Genomic DNA, 25,746 nt, shown 5'->3' on the forward strand with positions numbered 1-25,746 from the left:
AGGCCACTGGAACCATGGCTGCAGGTCTCCAGTGACAAAAATGTCACTCACAGCAAAGTATCACAAGTTTGCTGAAACATTCATTTTGTTGAGGATCTGGAGTCAGCTACCCAGGACAGAAAGTGGATTGGGCTGGCTGGTGGAGAGGAGGTGAATGCAGGGAATCTTAGTGATGTGCCGATTTATCATAAGCTTTTAATAATCCCTAACTTGACTCCATGAAGAAATCCAGTAGCTCTGATGGCAAAGAGCACTTGACCCATCCCTCCTTGCCCCCCACATTCCCCAGAGCTCTAACACTGAGAACTTACTTGGGTCCTCTGAGAGGCAGGGAATGCCATCTGCTAAGGGAATGCTCTTTCTCTATTCTCGTCTGAGCTTTTATGGTTTTGGGAAGTTTTTTATCTACTCTACATGGGCCACAAGTATTTTGTTTTTATGCTTGGTTAGGAAACTCTTACTTAAAAATTGTAAACCTCTATGGAGAAAAAGCGTCTTTCATATTATTTTTACTGCCCAAATCATATCCATTTCCTGTGTGGCAACAATAGTATCATTTGTCATCACACAGTGATAAGGTCACATCTTATGTCAGGGACCAGGAGAGAAATGTGATATTGTGCATTATATGATCTTATCTTTAAATTGTAAAAAGGCTCTTTAAGCGATGAAGGACAGCATAACCCAAACCAAAATAAGATTTTTATTTTTTTAAAGAAAAACTTGATCTTGTTACCTTTTAAGAGACTGCCCAGCTTGCTTAGTAGTACTCAGCTTCCTCAGGCAGAAGAAATCTTTATATTAAGAAAAAAATGGAGGATGATCCACCACAATAAAACTTTCCCTAGTTTCTTCCAAATATTTTAGTCAATTTTTTTCATGTTACAGCTTCTGATTTAAATATTTTAAAGAACATTTTATAGTATAGTTGGAGAATGAAAAACATGTAACATTAATAGATTAACAAGAAGCAACTGCTTTACATAAAAACGAAACATATTAAATATCTGTTGCCATTGCTGAATTTTTGAACACCAATGCAGGATCCTGTTTACTTCCTCAGCTGCAAATGCAAAGCACTTACAATAATAGTAATATTTACACACAGACGCACACACACACAAGCTGGTAAGTGTGAAACCCAATGCAGGAGAATAGATCAGACAAATAAAAGGATCTCACTGAGGCGCAAGTTCAATTATAATATAAAACCAATAACTGTTTTTAGAGATATATTTCAGAAATAAGACAGTAAAAATGAATATAATGAATTATGCACCTAGCATTATAACATAGAAACAACTAAAAATGAGGTACTGGATTGAACATGTCCTTTGGAGATACATCAATAAAAGGTAGAAAAAAGGAAAGTTATATTTATGAAAACCAAAGAGATGTGGGAGAAGATCTGTAAGAATGGGCTATTGTTTCAGACACTCAAGCTCAGTGTCAGACACCTGATCAGTATATAGGTGCCTAACTTTGAATTAAATGAGAAACAGACAAGGTAGGTGAGGTAATATCTTTTATAGGACCAAATTCTGTTGGTGGAAGGGACAAGTTTTGAGCGTCACAGAGCTCTTCTTCAGGTCTGGAGAAGGTAACCAGAGTGTCCAAGGTGGGACAGATTGTTAAGTATAAGGTGTTCACACATGTTGTAGGAAACCACTTAAAATGAAATAGACAATTAAGGGTTAGCAGGCAGAGGGTGTGTTACATATTGTTGTCATGAGCCATAAAACCAGTGTCTCTTTTAGGTCCATTGTTTATAGTGTCCAGTAGAATTATGAATTTAAAATCCTAGGCTCTCCTTTTTAAGGTGTTCTGAAGGTTTCCTTTGCAGTCATATTTGGAGTGATCATTTTGAAAAAAGTGTTTCCCACGGGTGTGGTGTTTTTATTTTATTTTTTCTGTGTGAGTTCACTCAAGAGCATAGTGATTGTCTGGTTTCACCAACGTAATTGTTATTGAGGCATTTGATGCACAGGATGAAGATCACATGTTGTGATAGGCTTGTGTAGGACCCATGGATCTTGTAAGGTGTGTTGTGGGGGTATTGATCATTGTAGCAGTGGCAATCTATTTGCAGGTTTTGCATCTGCTGTTCCGGCAGGGTCTGGTGCCACTTTGAGTTGGTGGTTCCTAGTCTGTGGTGAGCTTGCTTCTGATGATGAGCTTGATGAGATTGGGGGGGGTGGGGGAGGGGGAGTTGTTGAAGGCCAGAAGAGGGGGTTCAGGAAAGATTTCTTTCAGGATGTGGTCCTCATCAAATATGGGATGTAAATGTTTGCTGATACCCCATATGGGTTTTAGTGTGGGGTAGTAGATGACAATCAAGGGTGTGTGTATAACCCACACACCTTCTGGGTGTGGTGTTCTGTCCCATCTAGGGACATCTAGAATCTGCTCTACAGCCTTAGCTAACAGTCAGTTGGCTTTTAGTCCATGAAGAAGAGGCTCATGCACAAAGGTCCCATGTTTGATCCCGCCCACCGACGACTGGGGTCTGTTGGCATTACAAGTAGCAACGAGGGTGGAATGGGACCTCTGGAGCTTGGTGCATGAGCCTCTATTGCATGAGCTAAAAGCCAACTGGCTGTTAGCTAAGGCTGTAGAGCAGATTCATTTCATCTCTCTCTAAGTGGTCTCGGTGCCACAAGATGGCACATAACACCACACACAGAAGGTGTGTGGGTTACATGTGATCAGTGTTTTTGTTTGTTGTTCTGGTTTTTTTTTTGTCTTTTCTGTATTGAAGCAGGTTCTTTTGGGTGTCCCATTGCATGCTGTGATCTACTTCTCTGGTGGAGTGTCCTTTTTTAGTGAAGGCGGTTTTAAGCTTGTTTAGGTGTGTACCCCAGACTTTCTCTTTCGAGAAAATTCTGTGGTATCTGAGTGCCTGCTTATAGACAATAGATTTCTTGGTGTGTCTAGGGTGGCTGCTGGATCTGTGGATGCAAGTATAGTGATCCATGGGTTTTTGTATAAAGATGTTTCTAGGGCTCTATTGTTGAAGCTAATCAGAGTGTTCAGAAAGTTGATGCTGGTGTGAGAGTGTTTTAGAGAGAGTTTGATGCATGGGTGGTGGTGGCTATTGAAGTTGTGGAGAAAACCAGGGAATTTAGGTCGTCTGTCCAGATGATGAAAATATCATTGATGGGCCGAAGGTATAATGTCAGAAATTTTTCCAGAAATTCTTCCTTGAGGTAGCCTATGAAGAGGTCATACTGGGGAGCCATCCTCATGCCCCTGGCTGTTCCCATGGTTTGGGCAAAGTGTTTGTTGTTAAATGTAAAATTGTTGTAGATGAGAATGACATTCATGAGTTTGGTGATGTGTTTGGGGTGGATTTCTGAGTGTTGTTCATTATCTTGCCAGTATTTGAGACAGGCAGCAATGCCATTATGGTGAAAGATGTTGATATATATGGAGGTGATATCTTTGGTGGTAAGGATGGTGTTCTGGAGAAGGTTGTTAATGTGGAGTTTCTGGAAGATGTTGGTAGCATCTTGGAAGAAACTGGCCCTTGTGTGGTGAGTAGTTTGAGGATGGTTTCCATGAGTCCTGATATTTCTTCAATAAGAGTGCCATGGCTAGACATGATGGGTCTGCCTGTGTTCCCTTGTTTGTGTATTTTGGAAAGCACATAGAGGAGCCCTGAGTGTGTGTGAGAGGGATAAAGTTGTAAAATTTTTCTTAGAGTTGTTTTGGGAAGGATTTCATGATATCTTTACATTCCTGTGTAAACTGTGGTGTGGGGTCCTCTTCGAGGTCTTTCTAATAGGTGATGCCGGAGAGTTGTCTATTGACCTCATTAATGTAATACTCACAATTAAGGACTACAATAGCTCCCCCTTTTTCTGCTGGCTTGATCACTATCTGGTGGTTGAATTTCAGGGACTATTATTTGAAATAAATGAGTGTTAGGCACCTAAATACCTCTGAGGATCTGGGCCTCAGAGCACAGACAATTGCCATTAGAAAGCAGGCCTTACAGGTTAGGCATTTGAAGGTAAATTCTTTTAAAGGCTCAAAATGAAGATTACATAGAACTTGGAACTCAACCCTAAACTCAAAACTTTAAATGCTTCAAAAGCAGAAGCTTCTATGAAGGAAAGAATCCAAAAAAAAGCTGCTTGAGACCTGACAGTTGCACTTTGTACTGCAGAGCTCCACTGCTGTTATCATATTGATTTCCCATATGGTTCCGTCCATATCTGAATTGTTCTAACCTCATCAGGAATCTAAAACATTACCTAAGAATAGTAAATTCTGCTGAAAGATGGATTTCTCTAACAATGCTGAACCTACTTCTAATTATACCATCCTTTTCTTTGGGTATATCTATACAGCAGCCGCCAAGTGTGGTTCACAGTTCGTGCAGACATACATGCACTAGCTCTGCTCAAGCTAGCATGCTAAAAATAGTAGTGTGGCCATGGGTGCACTGGCAGCAGGTTGGGCAAACCACCCTAGTATGGACTCAAGGGATTGGGCAGGACTGTACTCGGGCAGCTAGCACGACTAACCACCCATGCTACCATGGCCACACCGCTATTTTTAGCATGCTGAGCTGGAACAAAGTTACTGCAGCTAGTCTATCTGTGTAGATGTACCCTCAGTTACATTTCAATCTAATTGCAGCCACATTAATTCTGCACATGTTGTTAAAAGTCAGGGCATATGATTAGTTATTTGAACTGCAAAGTAATTTTCTCTGGCAAGGACACTGTTGCTTCATCTATTTTCTCAAACACACATGAAAATTATCATTCACACCATTGTCACCTCTAGACTTTATTGCTGTAACTCCTTATTTTATGGCTGCATGAACAGATCCTCTCATAGCATAAAGATTGCAACTCACACAGAATGGTGCTGTTAAGGCTTTTACTGACTCTAGGTGTTCAACAGAATTCAGCAGCTTGTCAAATAAAGATGAAAAAGGCTACAATTTAAGATTCAAAGACATAAGAATTATTTTTAAAAATTGTGTAAAAGTCATGGTAAGTTCAATATGGGGGAAAAAAGTCAAAATCTGGCAAAGGACACCCTATTCAAACTATTTCTTGTCCTAGAAAAAATATGCCTTAGAATTTTCTTTTCTCCATTCATAAACTGCAGTTCACATTTTTATGATAAAAGTCTATGTTTGAAGTCATTACTGAAACACCAACTTATAAAAATGAGGCTGGGGTCACTGCAAATGCCCCACTACAGAATCCTGTTAGAAAAGGCTTTTTATACCAACTTTTCAGGTTGAACTGTAAAAAGCTGATCTAATTTCCCTGTCCCCTTGCTTCCCATCTCAAGAGCTTCCAATTATAGGATATCAAAAAAATCCAGAAACTCACTGTTTATTACTGTGCAGTAGTTCACAAGTGGTGCTGGGTATCAAACTGTTCTCATGTGCAGCAGATAATGTGCTCTGGTTTGTTCAGCTGCCTTCTATAGTCATATCAAATTTCAACAATCCTTTCTTATAAGAATCACACAAGGATAGTAACAGACGTTCTTGCAAATGAAGCACTGCATTGGTTTCAGTGGGAAAACTATTGTTGCATGATCATTATAAAGGGAAATTAATTAACTGTAACTCAAGTTTCTACATATCTCTTGTGCATGATTCCAAGAATAAAACAGAAGTCTATAGACATTCAAGAAATGATTGATGTTAGCAAGGGTTATTACTATATATTCTAGCTCTTATCTGGCAGCTTAATTTTCGCCTAACCACTTATTAACCACTTATAGTGACAAATATTCAAAGTGACCTCCCTCTGGTCTACAACTTTGTAGCCACTTAACAGGGGCAGGCAAATTCAGCCTTTTTCATAGATGATTCCATGTGAAAAACTATAGGGATATATTTGTAGATTGTTTCTACTGTCTTGGTTTCACTCAGAATTGGTCTCCATTGCTAGAAATAAGTGGTCAAAATGTCCACGTGTTGGCTGAGATTCCTTTCAAACTATTTACTATAACCAAACTATTTACTATGCTTTGGTTCCATCAGTTCTGTGGATTTTTCCTGTAAGGGGAAATGTCTGAAAGCATTATCATCCAGTGAGGCCCCTACTAGGGCCAGCATTACAAACCTTAGTGTTGGGGTTGGCTCTCCAGGTGCCATACCTCAATATCAAGGGAATTTTAGTGGCCAAGAGGGATATCCTCCTTCAAATGGCTGTAGAATATGAAGATATTGTCTTGTAGACATGTAGAATATTGTCTTATTTCAGGAAACACACTCTACTACTGACACTTTCAACTATAAATTCCTGGCTTTGCGCTTGTGCCTTACCTCCATCACAGGCAATACAGGATGGCATCCTTCATCAGGAAAGGTATCCCAGCAACTCCAGTCTCATTATCAGGTACATATGATGTTATCGAATGGCAGGCTATAAAAGTGAAGGACCTGATTCTTATCAACATCTACAAACCTCCATCTGCCAATTGGCCAACTCATGCCTTACTCATTTTCTCAGGACCTTTAGTCTACTGTGCAATTTTAATTCACACCATTCCCACTACGAGATATCCAGATAATTATGCAGATGGAGTAAGGCTAAAGAAGTAGATGTCTATGGACAACCTGCAGCTTCTGTATGATCCTAAGCAGCAATCCACTTTCCATACCCTTTTATACAACTGGGCAACAAGCTCTGTTAGTCACACAGTGTAAAATGTTTGTTTTTCTTCCTCAATCCCAGCACCAGCCATATCTGTGCACAACATGCATACAAATTCCACTGGAATTTCTGAAAGGCAAGATGAGATCTGTTCCAAACTGAGTTGGACTCTCTTGTGGGTAAAGACTTCAAATCAAATATTGGGAACAATTATATTAGGGCCATCTATCAAGTTTTCTGTGATAAAAGTTCTGGCCACTGCAAATAAATCGATACCTAAGGGTTTTTTCTGAACAATTCATTCCTGGAAGGTCATATCATGCAAACAGATATCAGGAATTTAAATCCGACAAGAATGAACAGGAGATTTTTGTCAAAACTAGAGACTTTTTTGCTTTCTAGATCAAACCAGGCAAGAGCGATGGAAAGAAACTGTCTCCAAATCAAAATTCACGCATTCTAGTTGTGAAGCTTGGCAAACTTTTAAGAGTCTGAGCACAGACTCTAGTCTGGGCAAGAGGGAATACACAAAACTCCATCACATCTCAATTGGTGGCCAATGGCAGAGCTCCCAATCAAGATAAAGTTTTCAGACATGCAGTTAAAATGGTTGCTGACAGATGGCAGACTTCAAGTGTGGACAGGAACTGATGGCTCCTTTTACTGATCAAGGACTCAAACTGATTATACATCAGTTGCAGCCTAACAAGGCTCCTGGTCCAGACAATATCCATAACAAGCTAATCTCTCACTTTGGGCCAATTGCCAAAAGCTAGCTGAGTCTGTTCAGAACAAAGGTCATAGCTGCTCCCAAGCCAGGAAAACCACTGACAGATCCAAAGAGCTACCAATCAATTTCTCTGTTGTGTGTTACTTATATGCTGATGGACAGCCTAATCTTGATGTGGATTAATGAGGTAGTTGATCCTCAGCTACCTTGCATTCAAGGCTGGATTCAGGAGGTGAACAACACCCAAGATCAGATATTTTGTCTGAGTCAAGACAGAAAATCTATTTAAGTCAGGAAAGAAAGGTGGTCTAGTCCTCGCTGACCCGAAGGCTACTTACAACACTGTGTGGCATGTCGGAATGACTGCCAAGATGCTGCAAGTTATTTCCTGTAGCCAATGATGTGGTGTGGCTGAGAAATGATTAACAACTGAAATTTCATCCTGAGAGTCAGGGAGAAAATCAGTCACCTTAAATGTCTCTGCAATAGCCTTAAACAAATGGTAAGTCTGGGCTCTGGTTTTGTTCAATATAGACACATTCGACCTTCCTGAAATGCAGGCTGAGAAGTATGTGTATGCTGATGACATCTGTATTGTGACAATGGAAACAATTTCCATAGGTTCCAAGTGTCAGTAGTAGAGTGTGTTTCCTGAGGTAAGACAACGTTCTACATGTCTACAAGACAATATCTTCATGTTCTACAGCCACTTGGAGGAGGATATCCCTCTTGGCCACTAAAATTCCCTTGATATTGAAGCATGGCACCTGGAGAGCCAACCCCAACACTAAGGTTTGTAATGCTGGCCCTAGTAGGGGCCTCACTGGATGATAATGCTTTCAGACATTTTCCCTTATAGGAAAAATCCACAGAACTGATGGAACCAAAGCATAGCAAATAGTTTGGTTATAGTAAATAGTTTGAAAGGAATCTCAGCCAAGACATGGACATTTTGACCACTTACTTCTAGCAATGGAGACCAATTCTGAGTGAAACCAAGACAGTAGAAACTACTTTTCATCTAAACAATTGTCTTGTCAAAGACTCATCTAGATCCATGTATACGGATGGTTACTGCCATTCCAACAAGTTGTCACATACTTGGGAGTAAATCTTGACTATAGCCTGACATACCAGCCTCATGTGGAACACCTGAAAATGAAGAACTCTTCCTATACTGTCTTGATACAAAAACCAGCGGGATCCTTCCGGTGAAGAGACTGTTCCATCCTTCATACTCCTGTATTGGCCCTGCCATTTGCTCCAGTTGAATAGTGATCTGCACTTTGGGGATGCAATCGCCAAACTCATATTGTTGACACGGAGCTGAATTCAACCACTCATATTATCAGTGGCTGCTTGAATTATACACCAATTTCCAGTTTGTATGTGCTAGCATACGTAGTGCCACCAGATCTTTGACGAGATGTGATTACTGTTAAGCCTGCCTGGAGAGCTGTGACAGATGAAACCAACCTATTATATCTTCAGTTGACTGATGCCCCATTTTCAGACAGGAAATAACATGCAGCACCAACTCAAAGGTCCACTCACATTCAGGGCAGGAATCCTACTTCTGTGGACCAGGGTGTAATACCACAGTTGATCTCTCAACACCCCTTTGCTACAGAAGCTCATGCAGTCCTGGACGTGAGCACTACTAACCCTTTACCATGCACAAATAATTACCGCCACCAGAAAAATGAAAACTATGTTCTTACTCAGTGGAAACATCAGTGGGAACTGACATTAAGTACATACAGAAGTCCACCACTGCACCTGCCTCCTGTCCACTTGATCATAGACTCTGGACCAGGCTCAACAGATTGCTCACTGGTTCATCCAGTTTTGCCACAACTATGTACCAAACTGGCCTGATTTCCCCTCCACACTAATTATGGGGCAGCATTGCAGACAATAACTCATGTGGTGGAAGAGCACCCAACTTGATATCTGGAGATGGTTTACAATGCCTAGCCTCCCTTGATACACAAGCTATCCTCTGGTTATAGAACCTGGGCATCAAGCTCTTGTTTGCATACAAGAAGAAGGGGGACTTCAGAATTACTCCACTTGAGCTTTCTTCAGGGATTTGGGATTACTTGTTTCTCCTGTAAGAAGGAGAATCTCAAATTGCTCCAGCTCTCCTGCTGCAAGGGTTGCCAGTTTTACCTTCAGGAAGACAGCACAGACATTACTCATAGTGACTTTGAATAAAGGGAATCTGCCTGACCATAAATGACTGAAGGCCATGACTACACTACAGAGACTGTCGGCATGGCTATGCCAGCATGGCCCCTAGTGCAGATGCAGCGTATACTGACAGGAAATTTTCTGGTGAGATAGGAACACCACCTCCCCAAATGACTTTTGCTACATCGACAGAAGCACACTTCTGTTGTCAGAGCTGCATCTACATTGGGGCTTTTGTCAGCATAACTATGTTGCTAGGGGGGAAAGGGGTCATACTCTGACCAACATAGCTATGCTGGTATAAGTTTTTTAAGTGCAGACCACGCTAAAAACATGGGTTGAGAGCTCTCTCTTTCTATCTACACCATGTGCCTATGAATAAAAGATCTCGCCTGGGCATCTGGGGAAGAGAGATAGTTGATGAACTACATGAGTAGTGTCCTTTCTGGAACAAGAGTCAGAGTTGTCCCCAAAAATATCTATTTTACCCTTCAACCAGGTTGGTACCTCCTTGCTGGAGATGCAAAGTTACCACATGCTGTCAACTGGCACAGTATTATAAATAAGGCTACATTTATGCCAAGGAGGTCATGGAAGTCATGGAATCCGTGATTTCCAGAGACCTCTGTGGCATTCTCTGCTTCAGCCCCAGGGGCTGTGGGACTCTGGAGCTGGCAGCCAGTGTGGCCCTGGCAGGGTTCCAACGACAGGTGACAGCAGTAACAGGTGACAGGGGGCCCCCTGCAAGGTTCCAGCGACAGGTGACAGACTTCTGAGGGGGCCCTCCTCAGGGTTCCAGCAATGGGTGACAGCCTCACGCAGGACAGGGGCACACCTCAGGCAAGTGACTAGGGGTGTCCGTTTTCTCTTTGGGAAATATGGTCACCCTGCAGATCCCAGCTGTTGTGGAGTAAAGGGGGCCCCCCAGCAGCTTCCAGCTGCCACGGGCGGAGGGGGAACCTCACAGTCCCATCCACCATGGTGGTGGGGGAAACCATGGACCTGCAGCAGCAAAAGTCACAGACAGGCCACGGCTTCCATGATTTTTTGTTTATTGCCTGTGATCTGCCCGTGACTTTTACTAAAAATAACCATGACAAAATCTTAGCCTTAAATATAAGCACTCAGGGGCAGTCCTTCAGATCTTTTTATTAAGTATTTGCATAGTATCTAGCATAATAGGGCTCTGATCCATGATTGTGATCCTAGGTACTACCACAGTGCAAATAAAAGACGGTTACTCACCGTTGTAACTGTTGTTCTTCGAGATGTGTTGCTCATATCCATTCCATTAGGTGTGTGCGCGCCGCGTGCACGATCGTCGGAAGATTTTCTACCCTAGCAACACCGGCGGGTCGGCTGTGGAGCCCCCTAGAGTGGCGCCTTCATGGCGCTGAATATATACCCCAGCCGACCCGGCGCCCCCTCAGTTCCTTCTTGCCGGCTACTCCGACAGTGGGGACGGGGGGCGGGTTTGGAATGGATATGAGCAACACATCTCGAAGAACAACAGTTACAACGGTGAGTAACCGTCTTTTCTTCTTCGAGTGCTTGCTCATATCCATTCCATTAGGTGACTCCCAAGCCCAACTTAGGTGGTGGGGTCGGAGTGAGACATTGCTGTGTGCAAAACCGCTGATCCGAAAGCAGCATCGTCTCTGGACTGCTGCACTAGTGCATAGTGAGCTGTAAATGTGTGGACTGATGACCAAACCGCTGCTCTACAAATGTCCTGTATCGGAACTTGTGCCAGGAAAGCCGTCGAGGAAGCCTGGGCCCTCGTGGAGTGAGCGGTGAGGTGCGGTGCTGAGACACCTGCCAGGTCATAGCAAGTCCGGATGCAAGACGTAATCCAGGAGGATAGGCGTTGTGAGGAGACCGGTGAGCCTTTCATTCGGTCGGCCACTGCAACGAAGAGTTGCGTCGTCTTTCTAAAGTGCTTTGTGCGGTCAATATAGAAGGCCAGGGCCCTTCGTACGTCCAGGGAATGCAAACGTTGATCCTGGCGAGTGGCATGTGGTTTGGGATGAAAGACCGGGAGAAAGATGTCCTGGTTGATATGAAAAGGAGAAACCACCTTAGGGAGAAAGGCAGGATGTGGACGAAGCTGCACTTTATCCTTATGGAAAACTGTATAAGGGGGCTCGGATGTAAGCGCCCTGAGTTCAGAAACGCGCCTTGCTGAGGTGATGGCTACAAGGAAGGCTGTCTTCCAGGATAGGTACAAAAGTGAACAGGTGGCCAGTGGCTCGAATGGAGGACCTGTGAGCTTGGAGAGAACCAGGTTGAGATCCCACGTCTGAACGGGCTGACGTTGTTGTGGGTACATCCGGTCTAAGCCCTTGAGGAATCTAACGACCATCGGGTTAGAGAATACCGAGGACGCGAGTTCCCCTGGGTGAAAGGCCGATATAGCGGCCAGGTGAACTCTAATTGAAGATATCGCCAACCCCTGCTGTTTTAGGGAGAGGAGATATTCCAAAATGAGAGGAATGGGTGCCTGCAACGGGGACATGGCTCGTTGTTCGCACCAACAGGAGAACCGCTTCCACTTGGCCAGGTACGTGGTCCGTGTTGAGGGCTTCCTACTGCTCAGCAGAATCTGTTGGACAGAGTGCGAGCACTGCTGCTCTGCCTGGGTGAACCATGGAGCAGCCACGCCGTGAGGTGGAGTGATTGCAGGTCGGGGTGACGCAGGCGGCCGTGGTCCTGAGAGATGAGATCCGGGCATAATGGAAGCGGGATCGGTGTCTGAACCGAGAGCTCCAACAGCGTGGTGTACCAATGTTGTCTCGGCCACGCTGGGGCGATCAGAATCACCTGTGCCTGGTCTCTGCGCAATTTGAGCAGTACCTTGTGGACCAGAGGAAACGGAGGAAAGGCATAAAACAGGTGGTCTTTCCAGGGAAGGAGAAACGCATCCGAGAGGGAGCCCGGAGCTCGACCTTGCAGGGAGCAGAACACGTGGCACTTCCTGTTGTCTCGAGATGCAAACAGGTCTATCTGGGGAAACCCCCACTTCTGGAAAACGGAATGTATGATGTCCGGACGGATAGACCACTCGTGTGTTTGAAAGGACCTGCTGAGTCGGTCCGCCAGAATGTTCTGGACTCCAGGGAGGAACGATGCCGTGAGATGGATTGAGTGGGCGATGCAGAAGTCCCACAGGCGAATGGCCTCTTGGCATAGAATTGACGAACGTGCTCCTCCTTGCTTGTTGATGTAAAACATGGCCGTGGTGTTGTCGATGAGAACTAACACACAGCGGCCATGTAGGAGATTGAGAAATGCCTGGCACGCCAGGCGCACCGCCATCAGTTCCCGAACATTGATGTGCAGGGCTATCTGGGGTACAGTCCACAGGCCCTGGGTATGGTGTTCGTTGAGATGGGCGCCCCAACCCAGGGATGAAGCGTCTGTGACCAGGTGCAGAGAGGGTTGTGGGGCGTGAAATGGCATCCCCTCGCAAACCACCTTGTGGTCTAGCCACCATGTGAGGGAGGTCAGGACCGAGTTCGGGACCATGACCACCATGTTCAGGCTGTCCCGATTTGGTCGATATATTGACGACACCCAGGTCTGGAGTGGGCGAAGCCGAAGTCTGGCATGCCTGGTTACGTACGTGCAGGAAGCCATGTGACCCAGCAGGGTAAGGCACGACCTCACCGTGGTACTTGGGAAGGCCTTGAGTCCTTGAATGAGGCTCGTGATGGTGCCAAATCGGTTGTCTGGCAGGATGGCTTGTGCACGTCTGGAGTCTAGAACTGCGCCGATGAATTCTATTCTCTGGGTAGGTTCTAGAGTGGATTTGTCCTTGTTGAGTAGGATACCCAACTTGTTGAATGTGTGCACTATTATGAGGACGTGAGCTTGAACTTGCTCCTTGGTGCGACCGCGTACCAGCCAGTCGTCTAGGTATGGGAACACCTGTATCCCTTGCCGACGAAGGTACGCTGCCACGACAGCCATACATTTCGTGAACACCCTTGGGGCCGAGGATAGGCCGAAGGGAAGGACTTCAAAATGGTAGTGCACCATGTTTACCACGAATCGCAGGAAGCGTCTGTGAGGCGGGTAAATTGCAATGTGAACGTATGCGTCTTTCATGTCGAGGGCGGCGAACCAGTCTCCAGGATCGAGGGAAGGGATAATGGCCCCCAAAGAGACCATGCGGAACTTCAACTTTACTACGAATTTGTTGAGTCCGCGCAAGTCCAAGATAGGTCGCAGACCTCCTTTGGACTTGGGAATGAGGAAGTAACGGGAATAGAATCCCCTGCCCCTTAACTCCACTGGAACCTCCTCTATGGCCCCCATAGCAAGGAGCGTGGAAACTTCCTGTATAAGAAGTTGCTCGTGAGAAGGGTCCCTGAAGAGGGACGGGGAAGGGGGGGAGGAGGGGGGAATTGAAGAAAACTGGATAGCATATCCCCTGTCCACCGTGCGAAGGACCCAACGGTCCGAGGTTATAAGGGACCAGGCATGGTGGAAATGGGAAAGGCGATCCCGAAAGGATGGGGCTGGATCCTGGGGGATGACTGGGGCGCCGTCCTCGACCGCACCTTCAAAAGTTCTGCCTGGGGCCTGAAGGTGGTCTAGGTGGCCCCTGGTTCTGACCAGGTTGAGGGCCGGTCCACCTTCTTCTACCACCTCGCCCTCGCCTCCGGGCCGAGTCCTGTCTCTGACGAGGCGGGGGGGGGTAGAAGCGCTGAGGCTGCGGTCTAAATGGCCTGCGCTGAGGGCCCACAACATGCATCCCCAAGGAACGCATGATCGTCCTGGAGTCCTTGAGGCTCTGCAGGCGAGAGTCCGTCTTTTCTGAAAACAACCCTTGACCTTCGAAGGGTAGATCCTGCAGGGTTTGCTGCAGTTCCTGAGGCAGACCCGAGACCTGGAGCCAGGAGATCCTCCGCATAGCGATACCTGAGGCCAGGGTTCTCGCAGCAGAGTCCGCTATGTCTAAGGAGGCCTGTAAGGAGGTCCGAGCCACCTTCTTACCCTCCTCTATCAGGGCTCCAAACTCCTCCCTGGACTCTTGGGGAACCAACTCCTTGAACTTCCCCATAGAGTTCCAGGAGTTAAAGCTATAGCGGCTCAAGAGCGCCTGCTGGTTAGCCGCTCTAAGTTGCAGCCCTCCGGCTGAGTAAACTTTACGGACGAATAAATCGAGGCGCTTAGCCTCCTTTGATTTGGGCGCTGCGGCCTGCTGACCGTGGCGCTCCCTTGCGTTAACTGATGCCACCACCAATGAACACGGCTGGGGGTGGGTATACAAGTACCCGTAGTCTTTAGACGGGACAACGTATTTCCTTTCCACCCCTCTCGCTGTGGGTGGGATAGAGGCAGGAGTCTGCCATATCGTAGAAGCATTGGCCTGTATCGTGCGGATCAGGGGTAACGCCACCCTCGATGGGGCATCCGCTCCGAGGATATTCACGATCGGGTCGTGCACCTCCACTATCTCCTCCGCCTGCAGGTCCATATTACGGGCCATCCTACGCAGAAGATCCTGGTGAGCCCGAAGATCTATTGGAGGTGGACCTGTGCACGATGTGCCCGCCACTGCCTCATCCGGAGAAGAAGAGGAAGATGCCTCCGGTGGCACAGGATCCAAGGGCTGGTCCTGGTCTCCCTGTTCCTGGGCCGGAGCATCACCTGCGCCTGGGTCCAGGGCGTCAGGTGGTGCGGACACAGAAGCCTCCATGCCCCCTGGCGGAGGCCGAGAAATGGTGGACTCCGGGGCTCTTCTGACGGAGTGACCGGAGCGAGAGGTCGAAGCAATTGGAGCCCCTTGCGCCTGATGGTACGCCCACGGGGTCCAAAACGACCAGTGAGATGGGCCATGAGAATGGTCCTCTGTCGTGTCCTGCCAATGGCCCAAGTCCTGTTCCTCGGCTTGCCCCTGAGGGGGGTATGCCGATCTCGAGAGGTCCTCCGAGGAGCGAGACACCGATCTCGATGGCCACGGCGGTGCCGCGAGCGTCGAGACGATCCCCGTGGGCTGCGGTGCCGCACGGTGCCGGTCCGGAGATGATCTATCTCTACGCGGTGCCGGCGATCGGTGCCGGGACCGCGACCGGTGCCGATGACCTCGTCGGTGCCGGGAGTCGGATCTGGACCTCGACGAGGACCTGGAGTATGCCCGGTGCCGGGAGCGGCCTCTCGACGTCGAGCGTCGACCGTAGCGGTGCCGAGAACTACGTCTCGACGTTGATCGGTGCCGACGATCATAGCGGTGCCGAGACGTAGAGCGGTGCCGCGAAGAAGATCTTGGCCGCGAGTACGGCCGGTGCCAAGGTGATATTCGGCGCCGGGACTGCGAGCGGCGTGGGGACCTGCTTCGGGACCTGGATCGGTGCCGAGGTTCCAGCCCTTGGGATGGAGGGCGCATCAAGGCAGGTTTCCCCCTCGACTGGACCGGGCGAGTCAACGGTGCCGACGGTGCCGACGGTGCCGGTGGTTGGGGCGGTGCCGGCTCCGTGAGAGCTATTAAGTCTCTCGCCGCCGCGAAGGTCTCTGGAGTCGACGGGAGGCACTGTATCACCGCCGGCCTCGGTGGAGACGTTATCTGCACCGGACTCAACGGTCTCGGCGCCGGAGTCGACGGTGCTGGAGGCACCTGTTTCCGGTGCTCCACCGGCGGACGCGGCTCTACCCCCGGCACTGGGGGAGCCGGCGTCTTCGGCACGGAGGTCCCCGTCTTATGGGCTTTTTTATGCCCTGGGGATAATGACCGGCGCCGAGGCACTTGCTGTGCTTGCGGTGCCGACGAGGTCCGGTGCCGGGGAGGCTTGTCCGACGCCACTCGCGTGGTCGTCGTAGCCGGTGCCGCCGGGGCACTGCGCACCGAGGCGCTAGGTGCCGGGGCCTGGCTTGTAGATGGAGCGTCCGGACTAAGTGCCGCCTCCATCAGGAGTTGCCGGAGCCGAAAGTCCCGCTCCTTCTTGGTCCTTGGTCTGAAGGCCTTACAGATCTTGCACTTATCTGTTTGATGGGACTCTCCCAGGCACTTCAGACAGGAGTCGTGCGGGTCGCTCGTGGGCATAGGCTTAGCGCAGGAGGCGCACTGCTTGAAGCCGGGAGCGTTGGGCATGAGCCCGGCCCCGCGGCCGGGGGAGAAAGGGGGAGACGACCCCCTTAATCCCCTGAACTACAATAACAACTAAAACAACTTTAAAACTATTTAACTATAACACTAGAACTAGAACTAGAACTATAACTGCGAATGATCTAACTAAGCTAGGGAGAGTGGAGAACAGCTAAGCAGCGCTCCACAGTTCCAACGACCGTCAGGGGCGGTAAGAAGGAACTGAGGGGGCGCCGGGTCGGCTGGGGTATATATTCAGCGCCATGAAGGCGCCACTCTAGGGGGCTCCACAGCCGACCTGCCGGTGTTGCTAGGGTAGAAAATCTTCCGACGATCGTGCACGCGGCGCGCACACACCTAATGGAATGGATATGAGCAAGCACTCGAAGAAGAACAACATTTAGTCAGTGGAGTCAGTCTACCTGTCTGGAAGTCATATTGATATAATAGTTGGCGGAGCTAGTGAGGCCTTACACAACTGAATGGCATTCTTCTCTTTGTCAGCATGTCTGTCTATTTTACAGTATGTACAATGATAACTTTTGAACATCACATCTGATCAATTCCAAAATTTTAGGCAATGTTCTAAGCACTGATTGCCAGTACCATATTGATTTGGGGGACAATCAGAACATTGAAAGAGGGCAAATGCAGGGACCCATGGTGCTGCTGTCATCTGTTGATGGCACATATGTTAATGCTTGCTGCATAACAATAGCCCTGCTTATCCTCCCAATAGAACTGAACACTGTTGACATCCTGAATGACAGAAGAGAAATAACTGCTCTTCTTTCTGGGAGCCTTGTGCAGAAAGAAGTGGTTAAGGACTATTTAGAAAAGCTGGAAAGCACAAGTCCATGGGGCTGGATGCACTGCATCCAAGGGTGCTAAAGGAGTTGGCAGATGTGATTGCATGGCCATTGGCCATTATCTTTGAAAACTCATGGCGATTGGGGGAGGTCCCGGATGACTGGAAAAAGGCTAATGTAGTGCCCATCTTTAAAAAAGGGAAGGAGGATCTGGGAAACTACATGCCAGTCAGCCTCACCTCAGTCCCTGGAAAAATCATGGAGCAGGTCCTCAAGGAATCAATTTTGAAACACTTAGAGAGGAGAGGAAAGTGATCGGGAACAGTCAGCATGGATTCACCAAGGGCAAGTCATGCTTGACTAACCTAATTGACTTCTATGATGAGATAACTGGCTCTGTGGATAAGGGGAAAGCAGTAAATGTGTTATTCCTTGACTTTAGCAAAGCTTTTGATTCTTGCCAGCAACTTAAAGAATGAATTATGGGCTGGATGAATGGACTATAAGGTGGATAGAAAGCTGGCTAGATCATTGGGCTCAATGGGTAGTGATCAAGGGCTCCATGTCTAGTTGGCAGCCGGTATCAAGAGGAGGGCCCCAAGGGTTGGTCCTGGGGCCGGTTTTGTTCAATATCTTCATTAATGATCTGGAGGATGGCATGGACTGAACCCTCAGCAAATTTACAGATGACACTAAACTGGGAGGAGTGGTAGATACGCTGCAGGGTAGGGATAGGATACAGAGGGACCTAGACAAATTAGAGGAATGGGCCAAAAGAAATCTGATGAGGTTCAATGAAGACAAGTGCAGAGTCCTGCACTTAGGACGGAAGAATCCCATGCACTGCTACAGACGAGGGACCGAGTGGCTAGGCAGAAGTTCTGCAGAAAAGGACCTAGGGGTTACAGTGGAAGAAAAGCTGGATATGAGTCAACAGTGTGCCCTTGTTGCCAAGAAGGCTAATGGCATTTTGGGATGTATAAGTAGGAGCACTGCCAGCAGATCAAGGGATGTGATCATTCCCCTCTATTCGGCATTGGTGAGGACTCATCTGGAATACTGTGTCCAGTTTTGGGCCCCACACTACAAGAAGTATGTGGAAAAATTGGAGAGAGTCCAGTGGAGGGCAACAAAAATGACTAGGGGGCTGGAGCACATGACTTACAAGGAGAGGCTGAGGAAACTGGGATTATTTAGTCTCCAGAAGAGAAGAATGAGGGAGGATTTGATAGCTGCTTTCAACTACCTGAAAGAGGGTTCCAAAGAGGATGGATCTAGACTGTCCTCAGTGGTACCAGAGTAATGGTCTCAAGTTGCAGTGTGGGAGGTTTAGGTTGAATATTAGGAAAAACTTTTTCACTAGGAGGGTGGTGAAGCAGTGGAATGGGTTACCTAGAGAGGTGGTGAATCTCTTTCCTTAGAGGTTTTTAAGTCAGGCTTGACTAAGCTCTGGCTGGGATGATTTAGTTGGGGATTGGTCCTGCTTTGAGCAGGAGGTTGGACTAGATGACCTCCTGAGGTCCCTTCCAACCCTGATATTCTATGATTCTATGATTCTAAGTGTGTGTCCCCCTCGTCTTTAGTCTTGGGATCCACAGACTATGTCTAAGGGGTCTGCAAAAGGTTGTTGTTACCACAGAACAGTGGTTTTCAACCTGTACTCCACGGGCCCCAGGGGGGCCGCAAACTATGTCTAAGATTTCCAAAGGGGTCCGCAACGCCATTTGAAATATTTTTAGGGGTCCACAAATGAAAAAAAGATTGAAAACCACTGCTTTAAAGGTTTCTTATTTGAGCATTAAAATACAATTAAATTTAAAATTCTTCAAAACAACTTCTGTTAATAGATGCTAAATAAAAATGCAAAGGGTTTCTAAAAGTAGAATGGCCCTTCGTATATAAAATACTTTATGTAGTTCTTTATATTTTAAACTCATTTCCCTACCAAGACCTACTCATTCATTTAGAATGACAAGCTATTGCTATGACTATTTGGCTCTATTTTCTATAATTCTCAGTGTGGGCCAGATCCTCTGAGCTGTTAAGGCCCCTCTGTGCTGCCAGAGAAAAGCCAGCATACGTAAAAGTAGCGCTGTGACTGCTCTAATTTGTGCGGAGGTCCAGTTCAGCCCCCAGCCAGACCTAGGATGTGGGGGGAGGTTTCAAGGTCACTTAGAGCCACTTTTGTCTCTCCTCTACTGAGTAGAGTCTACTCTATCCCCAGCTGGGCTGTGTATGATTGGTATTGAACCCTATTTAGGCCACATGTTCTGCTGAAGTTGCTACTGCAACTAGACTCTTTACTTAAAATTCAGCTCTCTGTTCAAGGGGACTGGCTAATTGAAAAATAATATTTTTTTCTACCCATGAAGTTGGCAAAAAGGAGAGATGCAGTCATCTGTAGTATAACAAACATTGTAACTTACAGCCCATGGGCAATTATCATTACTACAGAGGTTACAAAGCCCATATGCATTGTCCATTATGGCCTTGCTTTTTGTTTTAGTTTCATTTTTCAAAACTACAAAGGGTATGAGACCATTATTACAATCCTGGGAGAATAGCCATTTGAGTGATTATTACGATTTTGCAAGATAATAACCTCTAAATGTTAAAGAAAATACTGCACCACATGATTCTTAAACAGCTGAAGAGATTTTCTTCTATTTATAGATAAACAAAAAAAGTCATTAGAATGAATGGTAAAGATATTTAGGTTGGCATCAGTAGTACAGAGAATTAACCATATTTATTGTAATCTGAGACGAATAGCCCATCTTCTTCATCATAATCAGCTTCATCTAATTCCATCCTTCAGATACTTTAATTTATCTAACTTACACAGAATGTGTTAAACAAAAAAGCACTTCACAATATTAGTGTAATTTACATCAAATGCACTAGAGAAAATTACCTACTACAATTTTCTAAACCATTTAGTATCAAGAAGTTGGCACTAAAAGGGAAAATTGCATTTTATGATTTGTAGGCTATTGAAAACACTGCACACCTGAATTCACACAATCTGTGCATTATCACGCCTCTCCCTTAGAAGTATTAATAGTAAAGCCTTAATAAAGCAGAAAGCTAGCCTGAAGATTCTGTGCATTAGGCAGAAAGATATATTAAATTCCTAGCCCCACTAGCCGAGTTAGAATCTACAATTGTAACAATATGATTGTGGTCTCTTTTCAGATTCTGGCATGCATGTCTAGGAAGTCACTCCTTACTCTGGAGTGGTTTCCTTCTGGGGGAATAGGAAAACATAGCAGTGGAGAAATATACATCAATTAAAAAAGAAAAAACAGCTGAATCAATGCTACCAAATAACAGGACTCTGCTAAAGTAAAGTCAATATATCTATAACATGTTGAGATTTCATTACCATTTTTGTTACCTGTGGAGCTGTTCGTACAACCTACCCCAAATGAGTTTAAGCCAAAAGAGGATAATCACAGATAGAAAAAATGTTGCTAAGATACTACTACATACACAGGGCCAAAATCGCGACGTCTTTCCTAACTCATGGCCAGATCATTCCCTCCTGGGGTCTACTCAATGGGAGGGAGTTCAGAAGGAGAACATTTCCACCTTACAGGGATTCCTCACACCCTCACTCTGCACAAAAGACCTCTTCTTTTACTCTGTTCTTATTCAGGCAAACCTCCCTTGGAAAAGAATGGACTACATCCTAATAGGTGGTGAGGATCCATTACTCCCCCTGAAGTAAATAGGACTTGTAGATGGTCAAAGATTCTCTGGATCTAATAATTGGGACTCAGGAAAAAAATGAGTGTCAAATGAGTAAGAAACCTATTAACTTAATTTGGAAAATAGATTTCTTTTAGTTAACATTACATTTTACAGAGTAATTTGGAATACTTTTCAGAAATGCATACAGTTTCATTATCAGAAAATTGAAAATTCAAATTGTGCAAACAAGTCCATTCTAAAAGGTAGGCTTTAAAGGTTTACCCTAAACAAATCTTAGGAACAGAGCTTCCAATTTTGTAGACAAATGTTCATTTAATTCAAAAAGTAAATGACAAATAATGGTACAAAACCAGCTTTCAATATTTTTATATTAACTAAGCAGTTTTTAATATATTAGAAAAGGCAAAACAGTCAAACTATGAGTGTAAGGTCAAAAAGTAGCAAACTCAGCAGGCATGCAAGCTATACTTCGACATGAGACTGAAAAAAAGTAGCAGTACCCAATTCACAGAGTTTCCATGAAACATAATATTCCATTCCTTGAGGGCAAGAAAGAGTTTAGTATTTAATTGCTACTATTCCCAAAGGAGCAGAATGGCTATGTTCAGAACACATTAGAAATATACAAATACTAATTTTAACTGGCTTTCCTCTATTATTTGCTCTGTAAATACTAAACTTATTTTGTGATTTAACACTTTTACCTACTTTGTGTATTTTTTCTATTTTTTTTTTTTTTTTTTTTTTTTTTTTTTTGGCAGAGTACTGCATTGTCAGACATATACCCCAAATCCAAAATTCTGTACTGTAATGCTAATAGTAATTTAACAGGAATTTTTTAAAGTAAAAGCAAGCTGTGAGAACCATAGGGTAAATTTAGCAGACAGCTAATTAAGCTGGCTGAAATTCCCTAAGGTTCTTGAGGGTCTAGTCCATGTTACTAACTGTAAGGAATGTAATTCTGTATTCTCTATATAGATTACAGTTGATAAAAAAAAATCAAGCAAGAGCAAGCATATCCTTAAACTAAAATACTGTTAACACTATTAACTGAAGTTGATTTGTCAAATCAAAGACAAATTACAGTCAAATTCATACATCAATAAGAATCAAGTCAATAGATCAATGAATGTGCGCTAGACATATGTTCAAAATATACAAGGATTTATACAGTACTGAGTCTCCATTCACCTATTTAGGAGTTACAAAGCCTTCTATTTTTCTATAGAAGAGGTACATCCTTGGCAGTATCACTGCATGCGTCTTCACACTGCCTAACCAATGTGCTTGAAGTTGAGAGACCACCTATAACGGTGAAAGGGAAGTTTAGGATGGAATTCTCAAAACCACTCTGGATTGACTCTGCTCCCATTTAAGTCAATAGCAAAACTCTCATTGACTTCAATGATAGAATAGTACAGACTGCAAGGGTGGGATCTTCAAAAATGCTCAGTAGTAAAATCTTCATTGACTTTAATAAGAGCAGAGGTAGGCCAGCACTGAGCATTTTTGTAGATCCCACCTTTAAAGTACGTACCATTGATCACTAGCTTCTCTGCTCAAATCGCCAACAAAGGTATCAATTAGAACTAATTTTGGTGTGGATATATTCATTGGAAACTTCGTTAAAAGTTACCACATCTCTTTAAAAAGGCCAGTGGACAGTCATTGGAAGGTGAAAGTTGTAGTTATCAGTGACCTGGGTCAGAGTCACACAAGTAATCTAGCAGTGAAAGGCTAAGATCCCATGATTAATCTCCTGAGACATCCTGCACCCACATTCTAACCATTTGGCCAGATGCATGTGAAATTGAAAGAATCAAACCAGCATTGTGGACAAACAGTGGCACATAAATTTTAACTTAGGTTTCTTTTATAGACACTGTAAAAGAAAAGTGATCGATAAAACATGCTCTCACGTAATAGTGTCAATGGCAAGTATAGTACACACTTACTATAAAAACAAATGTACATAAATACTGTTTCCTCTCCACCTTGAACTTTTAATGACAGTGGGAAAATAGTACAGCAAACAAGATATTCAAGCTTTATCCAAAAGCTTTTATAAAAATGACATTCAGCTTGAGACTAAAATAAAATTTCAAACCCCAAAAGCTTTGAAATATATAGTCAAAGGCTAAAATAAAATTACAATATTTAATTTTCAGTACTGTGCAGGTGTGGTGGGACAAATTTTATCTGAGCAAAACATTTTGCAAGATAGTAGCAACGAAAGCAGCTTTATAAAAAATTGTTTTGAGGTAAAAATTCCAAGTTCTTCAAAATAAAAATATACTATATAATTGTTCAACCCGACACAGTCATATGAATACTTGTTTCCTGATGGTTTTTACCTTTATTTATTTCTCCCATTTTTGTCCTACTGTTTTAGAAGCTTAACAAGTATGTATACATTTAATTCTCTTATATACTTCCCTAGAATATTTAGAAACTGCTATATTTACTGTTTTTCTTTTAAATTCATTTAGTGTGTTTTGTTCTACATTAAAGAAAAAGGATTCACAATCTAACTAAAGGAGGAATTATGTTTATATCCTTTTAATAAAAAATAATTCCTCCCACTTGCATAGTATGTTTCATCTGAAGGTCTCAAGTGCTTTAAGAATACTAAGGGCCAAATTCTGGGGTTAAATGTCAGCATAAGTTGCATAGCGCAAAACTAGCATGAGTATAAATTAGTATATCTAGTGCTCAGGTGTGGGAAAGAGTGGGGTTCGAGCAACAAAGCAACCAGCAGGACTTTAAAGGATGAGGGATGCCTCCGTTAAGAACAAGTTTGAAATCTCTGTAAATTCCTTTTTTGTGGCACTGCTGCAGGGCTGGGATGGTTCAAGATACTTACAAAATCCACTGGTAAAATATTTAGACTGCAAACTGAAGAACCTCATGTCAAGTAATCTATACTTATTACTGGAATGTCCAGGAGCCCTTGTGAGCTACAGAGGCCAAAGAATTTTCAAAGTTAGTTAAGGATCATTCTGTAAAGGCTGCTTTAGCTGACGATCTTATGAACGCCACCAGGGGACAGGAAGCACCATTTAGAATAGGTCCAGGATCTTAATTTTTAGCACTGGCCCAGGATTAATCTAAACAGGTCCAGAGTGAGGACAGTTCCATTGCAGATCTGTTAAAAATGCTTTCACCCCAATGTACAGAGGGAAAAATCCCAAGGTAAGCTGAATATGTCTAAAAAAAGACTACCCAATCGGGAATTTCCATTTACTGAAACTAATCCTTTTTGCTCTTTCCTGAGGTTTCCTGCACAAAAGCTAACTCTTTTGAGACTAAAAAGCAACCCTTGGTCTGAAACAGAATGAGGGACCTGAGGATTTGCATGAAGTGACTGTTTTGCTAGGGTGTGCATAAATCTAAATAAATGCATCCAAAGTCAGTACAGGATTCCATAGTGTCACTTCACAGGACTACTGAAAAGGGAAGCATCTAGTAAACATCATACAAGAAGTTTTAGTTCTAGTGGAAACAGCTTTTTGTCCAGCTCAGCTCAACTTCCCTGAAGAGCGCAACAAAGATATAACATGTACACTTCAAATTATCGCGATCCTTGGCACTCAGGAACCCAAGTCCAGAGGTGAAAGTAAGCCGGTACGCCCCGGCTTCCCCAGGCGGCAATTTAAAGGGGCTGGGGTTCCCAGCAGCAACTGGAGCCCCAGACCCTTTAAATTGCCGCCAGAGCCCCGCTGCTGGAGCCCTGGAGTAACGGCAGGGCTCTGAGGGTTATTTAAAGGGCCGGGGATCCCGCTGCCTCTACCGCCCTAAAGAGCCACTAGAGCCCCGCCACCGCTACCCCAGGGCTCCGGGGGCTATTTAATAGGCCGGGGCGGTAGAAGCAGGGGGTCCTGGTCTCTTTAAATAGCCCCCAGAGCCCTGGGGTAGCGGCAGAGCTCCAGGGGCTATTTAAAGGGCCCGGGGCTCCGGCTGCCGCTGCTATCCCAGGGCTCTGGCAGGCTCCGGCGGCTATTTAAAGGGCCCGGGGCGGTAGAAGCAGGGGAGCCCCGGGCCCTTTAAATAGCCGCCGGAGCCCTGCTGCCGGAGACCTGGGGTAGCAGCGGCAGCCGGGGGCTCCAGCAGCGGTTTAAAGGGCCAGGGCCGGGGCCGTAGCAGCGGCCGAGCCCTGGGCCCTTTAAACTGCTGCCAGAACCGCCAGCTGCCACTGCTACCCTAGCAGGGGAGGGGGAGGGCACTTACCGATACAGGGCGGGCTGGCTCTGACCCCCCCATCCCCGCCCCTTCCGCCCGAGGCCCCGCCCCTTCCGGGGGCCAGAGCCGGCCCCAACCCAGCCCCATACTGGTAAGTCCCTATTTCTACTTTTACCCCTGCCCAAGTCATACAGAGGTGAGATGGAGATCAGAGCCTAACAAAACCCAGACCAATTTGTCCTGCTTCAATTCCGACAAGCCAGCATTTTTGACTTCAGCTAATGTTTTTGGATTTCAGATTTGAGTAAGAAGCTACCGGTATTCTGGAAGAGCGATATGAATGGAGATAAGTAACAGAAAAGGCTATCAGTCAGTGGTTAAGAGGATTTAATCTGGAGAACA

The 25,746-nt window shown here is 45.3% G+C and overlaps 1 protein-coding gene across 18 annotated transcripts in view; it reads right to left on the bottom strand.

Annotated features, from left to right (window-relative positions):
* Window positions 1–25,746, bottom strand: part of STPG2 (sperm tail PG-rich repeat containing 2) — a 703,121-nt gene that overhangs the window by 333,919 nt on the left and 343,456 nt on the right. For 4 of the 18 annotated variants that reach the window (XR_008445064.1, XM_054029566.1, XM_054029565.1 and 1 more), the window contains one exon: window positions 737–794. The exons of the other annotated variants lie outside the window; for them this stretch is intronic. Coding sequence is in view for 3 of the 4 variants with exons in the window: in XM_054029566.1 (XP_053885541.1) it covers window positions 737–794 (58 nt within the window). In the remaining variant the exon portion in view is untranslated. The remainder of the gene's footprint in view (window positions 1–736; window positions 795–25,746) is intronic. 18 annotated transcript variants of the gene reach the window in all.

The sequence above is a fragment of the Malaclemys terrapin genome, chromosome 5 (assembly GCF_027887155.1).
Source record: "Malaclemys terrapin pileata isolate rMalTer1 chromosome 5, rMalTer1.hap1, whole genome shotgun sequence".
Classification (NCBI taxonomy): Eukaryota; Metazoa; Chordata; order Testudines; family Emydidae; genus Malaclemys; species Malaclemys terrapin.